Source organism: Primulina tabacum, chromosome 8 (assembly GCF_025594145.1).
Source record: "Primulina tabacum isolate GXHZ01 chromosome 8, ASM2559414v2, whole genome shotgun sequence".
Taxonomy (NCBI): Eukaryota; Viridiplantae; Streptophyta; class Magnoliopsida; order Lamiales; family Gesneriaceae; genus Primulina; species Primulina tabacum.
In genome coordinates this window covers 1418817-1431727 of record NC_134557.1, presented here as the reverse complement: position 1 = coordinate 1431727, position 12911 = coordinate 1418817, and the positions used below count along the sequence as shown (strand labels likewise).

The 12911-nt window shown below is 33.8% G+C and overlaps 2 protein-coding genes across 6 annotated transcripts; both read right to left on the bottom strand.

Annotated features, from left to right (window-relative positions):
- Positions 1-97: 97 nt before the first annotated feature.
- On the bottom strand, positions 98-7749 carry LOC142552748 (transcription factor GAMYB-like). Of its 5 annotated transcripts, none has more exons than XM_075662544.1 (6): positions 7340-7749; positions 4450-4658; positions 1594-1899; positions 1399-1491; positions 1092-1224; positions 98-433 (listed from the first exon to the last, which is right to left on the bottom strand). In XM_075662544.1, the coding sequence occupies exons 3-6, from the start codon at positions 1894-1896 to the stop codon at positions 300-302; spliced, it is 663 nt and encodes a 220-aa protein (XP_075518659.1). In that variant the 5' UTR covers positions 1897-1899; positions 4450-4658; positions 7340-7749; the 3' UTR covers positions 98-299. The 5 variants fall into 5 exon arrangements, with proteins under 5 accessions (XP_075518659.1, XP_075518660.1, XP_075518657.1 ...); XM_075662545.1 differs by having other exon boundaries at positions 99-433; positions 1131-1224; XM_075662542.1 differs by adding an exon at positions 3434-3523 and having other exon boundaries at positions 105-433; positions 1092-1491.
- A 3434-nt stretch (positions 7750-11183) lies between these two features.
- Positions 11184-12004, bottom strand: LOC142554274 (polyubiquitin). The gene has a single exon (XM_075664958.1). The coding sequence runs from the start codon at positions 11946-11948 to the stop codon at positions 11184-11186; it is 765 nt and encodes a 254-aa protein (XP_075521073.1). The 5' UTR covers positions 11949-12004.
- Between the last annotated feature and the right edge of the window lie 907 nt (positions 12005-12911).

The following is a 12911-nucleotide window of genomic DNA, read 5'->3' as shown; positions in this document are numbered from 1 at the left end:
AGGTAAAAAACAGGTGTATACCTGCTTCACCACATTTGCAACTATGTCCACTAGCACGGACATTACTGATATCGACATCGTTATCAACCATATCATCACAGTTAGTGCCGGTTGGATAAATGGAATCTAAAGTAGAAGTTATAACATCAATCAGTTGGCTGAGTTGGTTTTTGTATTTCAGAGATGGGCACATTCTTGTATATAAACGAGATGTACAGCACATTGTAAATTTGAACAATAATATGCACTTTCAATGTATTCAATAAAAACAAATCTTCATTACTTCTTTTCTTCATTATTTATTTGCAAACAGGATTCAAGTCTTCCCACTCCGGTAAGGGCACATCTAGCGGCATGTTTGACGGGTAATTGTTGAGCAGGCTTGATAGCTCGGCTTCAAAAGACTCGACACCATGCTCCGATTCCTCATGTTCTGCACCAGAGTGAACAAATTAATCACCAAAAATATTGTAGGAAAACATTACCATGTAACAAAAGTCTCCTACTAATCGAATAAGAACGAAAGTATAATCAGTGGTGAACAAACAAAACAATTAACTCAGCTCACAAAGGTGCTGCTTACCTCACATATAACACAGTGTGGGATGAAAATTCATTAATGGCATTAAACCTAGGTTTTCATTACCGTCATCAACTTCCGGCAATGAAACAGAATGACTGCCTAATCAGTGTAACAAGACACTGTGTTAAAAATATGGCGTCAGCATGACACAGCAACGAATTCCACATTTGCCGAGTGTGCATTCCAAAAATGTATTTATTGTCTTTGGCTTTAAAAAACCAGAGAAACGAAAATGAAATTTCAAGAAAAAATAACACAGCAATGAATTCCGTTTCCAAAAATGAATTGGTTGTGTATTAGTTAACAAAAACCTTTCATGTGAGTATATTCATGCAGAGTTTGCTTTCCTGAAATGTATTGATTGTTTTTTGTCAACAAAAAACCAATGAAACTGAAAGGAACAGATTTCTAGTCATATAATTGCAAAATCTATGATCATAAAAAAGGTAGATTTCTAATTGTTCTCTGTGTAGCTAAAAATAATAAATCAGCTAAATAAAGTTATTACCAGACATAGACGCTGATTCCATCACCATGTAATCCTCACCTTTATTTGGCGCTGGACAAGATGAAGGAACTGATCTGTTTGAACCAACCAGCGACAAGGCCACACCACCCTTGTTGTCACGAAAAAGGGTCAGCTGGTTATTAAAAAAGGAATTATTCAGTATGCTCGGTGATGGATCATTTAGGGTTGGAGATCCAACAGGCTTGAAGAAAGACGAGGTGTATGGATGAGGAGGCTGAAGTGAAGCCAAAAAAGATGAAAATGATTGAGGCGGTGAGGAATTGGACGGCTGATGTTCTTGGCGTACCTCAGATGGGAAAATTGCTAAACCTGCACGCTTTTGTCTCTTCAACCTGGTATTCCAATAATTCTTAATCTCACTATCGGTCCTACCTGGAAGCTATTTACATGGAAAAAGTTCAGGGCTTAATAATTGAATGCCTTGTACATTATAATATGAAAAAACAATGAAACATGACACTAACAAAGCAAAACTAATAACCTTAGCGGCAATGCGTGCCCATTTGTTGCCAAGCCATCGGTGAAGCTCGGCAATTTGTCTTTCTTCATAGACAGAAAATGCTTCTTTCTTGAGATTGGGCCTCAAAAAATTAACCCATCTACTTCTACAACTCTTTCCAGATCTCGTTAACCCTGTATTTTCTGGTACTAGACCCCAATTCCCTTCACCATGCTCCTGCAAATAGTCCTTCAAGATTTTATCTTCAGCCTTCGTCCACCCTTTCTTTGAGTCACGCTGGCTCATGTCATTTGTACCAAAACTGCCAGATCCATCTTGTGCCATGTCCTATTAGTTTCAAATGGAAAAGTTGACGAACAAACAAAAAAAGTGGGCTAATATTGAGCAAACAAAAATGTTGCGATGACAAAAGTTCAGCGCTGTATGAGTGTGAAATCTACAACGAGGGCATCCGATATTTATAGGCGAAAAAGCTTTGTGTCAAGTGCTTTTCTATCTACAATTTGTCGACATGCGCTGTAAAGCAAGCTTTCTAACAACAGTTAGTAAGCCATAAATATATTTGTCACTACTTTATTATAGTGTTTTCCTACTTTAATCAGTAGATTTTAGCAATCTTATACACAATACTAAATAACATACGAGTAATTTGGAATTAGAAATTCAATAGTTGGATATGAGATGGTAATTGGTAATTTTTCTCACCTTCACAAAATGAAATTCAATTTACTTCTAATTTTATCACTCACTTCATAAATCGTTAATTTCATCCTACATTTATTTTCATATTTTTTAGTTTTACAAGAAAATTCTTTTGTTTTTATTTCAAAAAAATTATCACCATAATATCTCATTCATTTTTCTCCACTTTGATTTTTTTAGTTTCACAAGTATTTATACTAGCAAATTTCTTTAATACACATTCAATATAGAAAGAAGTCAACAAAAGAAAGTCTAGAATTATACTCCTAAAATGAACTACATGTGTCCCATTTTAGGTGACATTGCATGTTTCGAACTAATTACAGAACTTCATGGTTTAAAATAAGTTGAAATAAGTATTAACTAAAATACATGTTTTCCTCAGAACAACACTTAGATATATAATTTAAAAGAAGAGAGTTAAATGAGAAAAACAAACTTAACCAAGGAAAATTGCATCGATCGATATTTTTTTATTCGCTGAACCATCAACATTAAAGGCAGCAATATTTCACCAATCACTTGGTCCTAATTTATAACACTTTATATTCGAGTTTCCTATGATTAAGCAGATAGAGCAGATATTACAACGCGGGCATTCAAAACAAACTTTCTAGCTCCAAACCCCTGTATTTTTCTTTAACTAATAAAATTTCACTTACATTGATGTTAATATTTAAATAAGAAGGCAACCCTCAACAACAAATACATCGTGAGATAGATTATTTGACCCATCCGAAAATTTCATCGATCCAAAATTTTCTTCCGACATTAGAAAAGACACGTTACTTTCAATATTTTGAGTACATGAAACCGGAATGATTATTATCTCAAAATGATATATTTATCTTAAATTAGAAAAGTCATTAAAAGCATGATATTTTTCAAAATTAAACAAAAATGAAAGAGGAATACAATTAACCACGTGGAGCACAAATAGCAGTTGCATTTTCAACTTGTGAGCCATAAACGATAACTTTTAATTATAAAAAATTGTTCTGAAGAATATTAACCCATTCAAATCAGCTTACTAGACAAATAGAAAAGGAATAAACAAAATTAACTAATTGACAAAAAAAATATCTTCAAATGAAGAATAAATTAATAAATCCCTAACTTTATGTATATTCAACCTCCAAGAAGGACTAAAAATATCAACCTTGTGGCAATTTTATTTCACTAAAAAAGTTCTTGGTCGGTTTTAATCCTCCAAGTGACCCAAAACTGGATCTGGTTCTCATTACTGCGTCTGCAAAATGCATATAATTCTCATTTAAGATTAACACAATCAAATACCAATTGCTCATTACCGAGTCTTCTTCCTAAAGCCATAATCTTCTTAGATAATTATGTCATCCAATCCAAATGCTACTCAAATGGACCTGATGTAGTATTTTTTTCATCTTCACAAAGTGACTATTCGAATTTACTTTTACGTGTGTTGTTTTGGTTGACAAGAACCAAAGAAACGAAACAAACAATACTTCATGTCAGCATAATACAGCAGAATTTTAACCACGAGGAGTTTGCCTTCCTAAAATGTATTCATTGTTTTTTGTTAACAAAAACCAAAGAAACTGAAACATGGTTGTCAAAGCGCATAAGCGCTCGCTTTAAGCGCAATGCCTGCGCTTCAAAGCACACGACTTCCATAAAGTGCGCGCTTTTTGCGCTTCTGTGTACTTTCAGATTTTTTTTAAAAAAAATTCTTATAGAGGTGAAATTGCCTTTTGAAGTGCAATTTGTCTTCTATTTACCATAAAAAGAGCACAACATCGCATTGGCTTCCCCCCATCGCCTCTGCCCTTGTGTCACCTCGTCTTTTGCCCACACATTCTGATATTCGATATTCAAGAGATGAAGATTATAATAATTTCAATATTTGATATCTTATGTTTCATATTTTTTAAAATAAAGTTGAATTTATTTTTATTTTTTAGAATATTTTATTATTGCATTTTACTTCCGTAAAGCGTGCACTTCGCTTTGCGCTTAAAGCCCGAGGACACTTGAGCGCTTTAATGCATCCAGGTCTTTTGACAAAAATATGGACTGAAAGGAATGAATATCCAGTCATAGAACCCCAAAATCTATGAGCATGAAAACAAAAAATGGTAGATTTCTTATTGTTGTCTGTGTAATTCAAAATAATAAATCACTAAATAATGTTATTACCAGACATACACTCTGATTCCACCATGTAATCCTCAGCACCTTTATTTGGTGCTGCCATCAAAAAGTCACTACAAAAAGGCACTTGAGTTGTTGCAGTTGCTTCCAGTGGTTGGTTTGAAGGATGCTCTGAAGCCACAATATTAGTAACTCCAAAACTGGGAAAATTGTCCAAATCTAAAACAGTTGGCAATGCATTTGATAAGCTCTAGCTGAAAAACAATTATGGAAAACATTGTATGGTATTAGTACACAAAGCTTATTGGACAATAAAATTTTTAATTCAAACATGATTGACGTCAATAAATTGTGCAAATTGCAACTTAATAAACTCGATAGCAAAAAAAATTAAAAAAAAATTAATTTTCTCTTCAAAATGATGAAATTTTTGTAAAACTTCGTAAATATTTTCCTTTTGTTTCTAAAAGTATTCGGAGAGAATTATCAAGGAAGGTGTTAAAGAATGAGAATGTTTATGCACAAAAGAATACTAGGAGATATTTGTCTTATAATTGAGGCCAAATTCCATTTAGGAGGCGAAGATAAAAAATCATTACTTGTTCGTTATATAACTAGATTAGGAAAAAACCACATGTACGAAAAACTAAAGGCAAAATGGTTAGAAGTTTGTCATAAGTATACAAGATAGACTCGTGACAAAAGAAGCAGATCTTTCGAAGTATTTCCAAAAACACATAATATAAACGATTTCAATAAGAATGGGCTTGGTAAAGAGTCTCTAGACGACCTCTTATTGACGGTTCCACACATGCATAATGAACTGCTATGTTTATAAAAACTATTCCAAGATCAGCGTCATTGTAATATTTTTGGGAATCTTACTAAAAAAGACCTCGTTTACCAATTTATAAAAAAATTGAATGAGAAGCATATCGACTCAAATAGAGCGCAAAAGATGTTTCTGAACGTAAACTAGAGAAAATTGTAAGCCAAAATCACATCATTGTATATATGCATGTGCATCATTTGAATTTCTGTTATTTTTCATTATTGTATTCACGATTGGATCCTGTGTTTTTGTCATGATGACATCTTTTTACCGCTATAAAATATATTGAATTTGTTTTTATTTTTGCATGCAAAAACAAAAATAAAAACATGGCAAGATCCCAAACGCAAGCATTGAAAAATATTTGTAAATATAGTAGTAGGTCTAATTCTGGAAAAAAAAATGTTTATAGAAACAAGTAACGTCGGAAAAGTGTTGGCTGAGAGAAAAATGCACTTGGTTTCGGACAAGGTAATATTGGGTTAATGAGATTTGTTTAATACTGAGCCATCTTGGAAGTACTCGGGTTTTAGGCATTATTCCTACAACTTTAGCTGAAGGAAATATTATAGGTGTCACAGTTGGAAAATAATTGAGAATTTAATCTATGAATGACCGAAACACCAAAATGATTAAAAATTTTGATATATTTAATGCAATGGCAGGTGATATCAGTACTTTATAAGAAATTTTTAAAAAGTTTCTAGGACAACTTAATATTTGTAATAACATGTTGGCTTTTTGAATATCAATGATCATTATGATAATTTGTTAACATTTTTTGATAAAGTTGTTGAATATAATTTCATTTCAGAAAATTCACGACGGATCAGCTACCGACAAATTAATTGATTCTTTGCAAGCTTTTGTTCATAAACCCAATCAGATCATAACAAATATTAATTGATTGCCATCTACCAGTAAAAAAATTAAGTTGTATAATTGATTCAGCAATCAAGTCGTGAGTTCGATTTGATTTTGTTTCGGTTTTATCATCAATAAATTTTATATGATATATGTTTCATCGTATATTCTTTATTTATAATATACTCAAAAGATTATTGAAAAATAAATATGCCTAGATTCCGAACTATTGGATTTCCTATCTTTTTATTGATTTGGCTCGTCCGTCTGTCTGTCTATCTGCATCTAATAAGACATTTTCCCGAATGTTTATCTATATTTCAACTCTATAAGAGAAATAGTTCCACCCAAAACATTTACTAACACGTGAGAAAATAGAATTAAGACTCTAATTAGGAAAATCTTAAGGCTATATATATTTAAATTGGTGAGAAGCTTTGGATTGATTAGCACATGTTATTTAATGCATTATAATTATATTCATTTTGATATAACTTTGAAATTTTCAAATTTATTTTGAAAACTTCGACAGCGCGTGCTACCGCTTGCCCTTTGCGCCTTAATATGCCTTACACCCGTGACAACTATGATGAAAATAATCATAAACATCGTTACCTCACTATAATTGTTAACTTTTCAAGACTCAGGGATGAATAATACATCCTAATATCCATAAAAACAGAATAGTACATGGAAGTAAAACTCAATTAATCCATTGGAAATGATGTCAAACTTAACCACTATAACTCACCACGATGGTCAGGCAGATACCACTGTTCGTATTCTTTGTGGTAGACTCATAGACCTGCAAGGCCCGCATAAACCTATGACTATTTTTTAACATAGGACATAACATACAATTGAACTCAAGGTTTTTCTTCATTATTCCTATAAAAAGAAAATATCCTTTCGATTTCTAGCTCAAATATTTCATTTCATTGCGCTGTAAACAGCATATGTTTTTTGTTTTCACAAAAAATCGAATGCCATATCTCAACACATTTTAGAAAATCCTAGGAATCTGAAAAGAACTACTGATTAATTTTAGTCATCCAGTTTCAATGGAAAAGGCCGAGCCAGAACATCCTAAAACTCAAGCACGTCAACCATTTAAAAACCAAATCTCTAAATATTGCTCCGGCCTGGCTCCACATAATCTAAATATGAATTCAATTTTAAACTATGGAATATGCATAACATATGAAATAGCAGTTATAATGCCAAGGAAAAGGGAAATACCTCAATTTGCATTGAATTCTACGGATTATCACTTCCAACATTCGATCAAGTGCACAGTTATTCCAATGTGGACATGCAGAGCAGGGCGGACCCATCAATTTGGCTGAATGGCCAAAAGTTATTTTTATAGAAAAATTACACATAAAATTTAATGTATTTGCTTCGCACACTCTGCGAGAGCAAGGTAGCGCAATTTGCCTCCACATTCGTTTCCGCGTCCGCGGCATTGTTGCATAGGTCACCGTTGGGACGACTTATCTTCGCTGACAAAGGGGTGGCGCCGCCCTGTTTGCTCTGCCCTATAGTTCCACTGAACATAAATATCGAAGCGAAAATCGAGCCGCAAGATCGACAGCCATATGCAAAAGGGTTTCGAGGGTTTCATATCTGCGGCTGTCATAGAATCAAAATTCATAGTTGGAAATGAAGTTTTTTAAAAAAATTCAGTGTATTGCCTTTGCACGATATTGGGCCGTCAGCCTTCCCATTATTTCACTATGGACTAAAACAAGCCCAATAAGGAATATTTCTACTATTTTATATTTTATCCACCAAATAACCAATTACTACCAATTGTTCGTGCCAATTTTTAAACACTAGAATCATGAGTGTATATATTAATATTATATATAAATAATAATTTTTATTTTTCAAATAGTTAGTTTAGTTATAATTTTTTTAAATAAAGATTTTTGCTCAAATATGTGATTTCAAAACTTATTTATCTTATCTATAATACTTAATTGAGAAACATATGAAAAAAATTGATAAGATATGCTCATAATATCTAATATATACATGAATCAAATTAGTCATACCAAATATAATATAAGTGAAAATTTGGAAAAACAAAATGGTGTCTCATGTCATACGAAAATAATTACTTTAATTGGTTTGAGTATCATAAAATATTGAAAAAATTACAATTTTAGACACATAAGTTGGTCAATTTTTTTGTTTTAGTTTTATAACTTATTAAAGCTTGGTTTTTATCCAATAACTTGACTTTTTTTAATCATTTTTCCACGAAACCATTAAATCCACCTAATATTGCTTATTTGGAAGTGAAGCTATCATTGTAGCTTATGTGATAAAAATAAAACTTATATTACATATATCAAAACTTACATATAAAAAATAAAAATGACACTTCTCATAGTATTTAAAGTATCGAGGATCGTTTTGCTTTATTTTTCTTTTTTAGGTCAGATGAATTTTAATGTCAGTTATTGTAAGGACCGTGTATCGTATTATCGTAAATCCTATGTTAATTAGCGATAATTTATGAAATTGTCATGTGATTATGTATATGAGGTATATCATGACAAGTGAAAAATGAGAAAATAAGTGTTAATAATGAAATATCGTACTAGATATTGATTAATTAACAGAATTGAAGTTGTAAGAACTCGAGTAGAGAAGCCGGACGCCAAAACAATACAAAATCAATATTTTGGACAGAACATGTGGACGTCCGCGCGGTAGAAAATGACCGCCCAAGCGCCAGTGTAGCACAAAATTTTGCTCGGACAGAACTTTCCGCGCCCGAGCGGTAGTTTTTGACCGCCCGAGCGCGGTGCAAGTGACACTCGGAGGCAGAACATCTCGCGCTCGGGCGCGAGAATTCTACCGCCCGAGCGCGAAGGCGGTGAAGATAAGACCAAGCTTCTGATCATTTCTTTCTTCATTCCCTCTTCTTAAGTTTCGAGAAAAAGAAAGGAAAATCGATTTCTTTCGTCCAAATCGACTTCGAAACGTTGTCCAAACGCGAAACAAATTATAGATTCGGAATCTTCGCGTCGAGAGCTTCTTTTTTAGGTAAATTTCTTCTAGTTTCAGCAGCTCTAAATATGAAAGTGCTGGAATAACATGTATTTGAAGTCGAGATTCCTGTATGTGGTAGAATAACCGACAAGAAATTCATATTCGAAGTCGGAATTGAATTATGTTATGAATTTGATTTGATATGAATTTTCAAAGTTTCAAAAGATATTTGCAACTTATATTATTGATTTTGGATCATGTTATTGATTGAAATGAATATGTTATTGATGTAGATAGATTATTATACTGATATCTTCAAGCTACATCAACTGGAACGAAGAATTGAGGTATGTTGCGACCGGGTAACATACGACATGTATCTGTATTATATGATATATGTTGGATTGATTTGATTGATTGGAATGAGAATACATGTCTATATGCCTTATTTGTTGAGTTTATGTGGCATACATGACATTGTGATTTGAATATCGATGTATAAAATAAATGTTTTGTTAACACACATCGTTTGATGCATACATCGATACATGACATGCACGTTGAGCTATGATCCTTGGATACCCTGATATGATTTGATTGGATTCTGGGGTTTGTGAACACAATGCTATGTTTGGTATTACATGACTCTCACCGACGATTGATTGAGATTTGGGATTTGATGGCGCTTTGTCGACGCTATCATACGAGTATCCCTGATTGAGGCCGGTGTGCCAGCTCGATCATTGATTTGATAGCGATTCGTTTGATTCTGACATGTGCTCAGTGGATGGCATTTGACCTGATACCTCCACGACATACATGCATTGCATATCATATATCATTGTTTAGATACTTGTGGTATATATGATGGTTGTTCCATACGGAGCTTTGCTCACCCCCAAGGGGGGGCTGTTGTTGTCTTTGTGTGTGGACAATGACAGGTACTCCAAGATATCAGGAGGCCGGAGAGGGTACTTCTGGAGGGAGTCACAGTTTGGGCTGAGGTTTTATGTTTTGTTCCCAGTATATATCTATGTATCTATATACCGGAGCATGTCCCGATGATATGAGTTGTTTGTATATGATTGGATTTGATTATGTGTGGGCGAGTTTTATGATATGAGATAAACTACTATTTTTAGTATTCAAATAAAATGATTTGGGCTCATTGTAAAGAAAATTTAAACTCGTTTTCTGCTGTAATTAATTAACCATAATCAGATTATGTTGTAATAACGATTAGGAGCTAAGGGCCCCACAGTTATAACTTTATTCTTATCACATATGACACTTAGAAGATAATCAATGTTAAATAAATATATTTGATGAATTTAGTTGTTTAAGATAAGAAAAAATTTGACCAAAACAAAGTTTAAAAAATCCAAGTTACTGTATAAAAACTAAATTTTAATAAGTTACACGACTAAAACTCGAAACATGACAACTTACGAGAGTAAAATTATATTTTTTTCCTAATATAGTAAGTATAGAATATTAACGTTGTTTATGAGCTCAACTAATATACTCTCGTAGCCTCAAAATGATATTTTACTATCATTATTTAAGTAATACGTAAAATTGTAGTAGTTAATACACATGCAATTGTGTATTGGTATCTTTACCAATTACTTGTCAGTTCTCACATATACATCATGAGTAGGTCTTTTGTGAGACGGTCTCACGAATTTTTATCTGTGAGACAGGTCAACCCTAGCGATATGCACAATAAAAAGTAATACTCTTAGCATAAAAGATAATATTTTTTCATGGATGACCAAATAAGATATATATCTCACAAAATACGACCATAAGACCGTCTCATACAAGTTTTTGTCATACATTATTATATACTCATTATTAATTAAACTAACCTTTTTCCTGACATCAAACTACTTTCTCCCACAAATCTAGCTCGAAAATGGTTATAAGTTTCGAAAATCGGTTTTTTCAAAAGCAAAAAATTACATAACATATGCCTCACTTTTCTCATCGCAGCATTAGTATTGTAATATATAAATATTAATTAAGTTTATAATGAAAATTATAATGAATTAAATGATCATAAAACAAATTAAATTGTTCAATATCCACCACTCCGTGTCACACTACCTTTAAACACGTAAATGTAGTCCCCATTTTCAACGCCATGCCAGCGAAGGCTACAATCTTCACGCATGATTCTCTGTTTGTGTATAAATATATACTCGTCGACCGGAAGTATTCTCCTCTCCAACAACATGTGCCTCACCTCCTCGACGCGGCTCGCATCGCTCGTCTCAACGGGTATTTTGGCCGCATTCAACAAGCAAGACGATGTCTGAATGATGACCCCCAGGATATTTTCTGGTGGCTCAACCATGATTCGAGTCGTCGTTTTTAAAAACACGATGATTTCTGAGCATTCTTGAATCCCATATTCGCTTAGATTTCGGAAATCGTCGTCCATCTCTAATCCACAAAAGAATAGCGTCATCCTCTTTATAGGGGTGCCATCAACTATATGGATCTTTTCCTTTAAGCTCTTTATGGTGTCATATTTGTCGACTGATACTTCGAGTTTTCGGGTGGAGAATTTCACGGTGACTTTGATTTGGTTATTGTTGGGCTCTAGGGCAGGCGGGATGTGTTTGATGAATAGGGCAATTTTTGTACCTTCGGATATGAGTGGATAATCGGATAAATCGAGGCCGTCGATCAGTTCCCAGTCGCAAACTGATAGGATTTGTGAGGACACGGGGATGCCTAGATAGTTTTGTATCTTGCCTTTTACTTCAAGAATTGGTTCTTGAAATGCTACATCTAAGGAAAATTCGCAGTCTTTCATTACAATGATGATCTTCATCATGTGGAAATTTTTTCAACAAAAAATTTGGAACAAAATTCAGAATTAAAATCAGTACTCTCTTGGTCTAGATTTTGATTGATGAATGATTCTTAAAAAGAAGAGGTCATGTAGAGAAAATGAGTGTTACCAGCTGTTAAGTCATACTGAATTTGAATTCGTTTGATCAGTTGGTGTGTGCAGCATGAAGAAATGCATGCAAAATGCGCATGCAAGAACTAACTTTAATTTGCATTCAAAGTTATTTTATAAACAAATACTAATATAATTCGGGTCATATTCGGGTCCAAATTAATTATTTTTCTATGATTTATTCCGGTATACAGATTCACTTACACCTTGATTAATTAGTTCCAATTCCATAAATGAAGGATTATATATATTAATGAAGAGATCACAGTTAGATACATACATGCATCTAGTCAACTAGCTCAGATGGTGACGAGGAAATATTTGCGTCTCCTACAGAAATCTCCGTGACGTCGGAGGTGGAGGTAGTGTTGGTAATCGAAGGCCTTTCAACCGCGGCGATTCCATTCCACAGCACCACTTCCTTCTCCAAGTGCTGGCAATAGCTTTCGAAAACCCTGGAGCTCACCGTAACCCCTAAATCTAGCAGGAAAAGCAACTCTATTTCCAGCCTGTTCACTCGCGGCGTTGATGCCCCGTCTTGGTCCGTCAGCGGCGCCGGCGCCAGCGGTTTTGTTAACATGGTGTTATTGCAGCGGTGGCATCTTTAGTACTGTTTGATGAGTTGGTTTTTGTGGCTGCCCATTCCTGCTAGCACATGTATTGGTATTCCTGCTAGCACATGTATTGGCTGCCCATTTCTACTCATACATTGATTAAATATTTCAAACATACTCTTCCTCAAGTATTTCTACTCATACATTGATTAAATATTTGAAATATTTCACCACCTTGTTCTAACATATTTAACTGTGTTTGCGTTCTAAAAAAATAATA

Coding starts and splice junctions, on each gene's coding strand:
- LOC142554274 (XM_075664958.1), bottom strand. CDS start 11,948: ATGATGAAGATCATCATTGTAATGAAAGACTGCGAATTTTCCTTAGAT.
- LOC142552748 (XM_075662542.1), bottom strand. CDS start 1,896: ATGGCACAAGATGGATCTGGCAGTTTTGGTACAAATGACATGAGCCAG. Junction 1,492..1,593: donor GGGCACGCATTGCCGCTAAG/GTTATTAGTTTT, acceptor CCATGTAAATAG/CTTCCAGGTAGGACCGATAG. Junction 434..1,091: donor GGAATCAGCGTCTATGTCTG/GTAATAACTTTA, acceptor ACTCTGGTGCAG/AACATGAGGAATCGGAGCAT.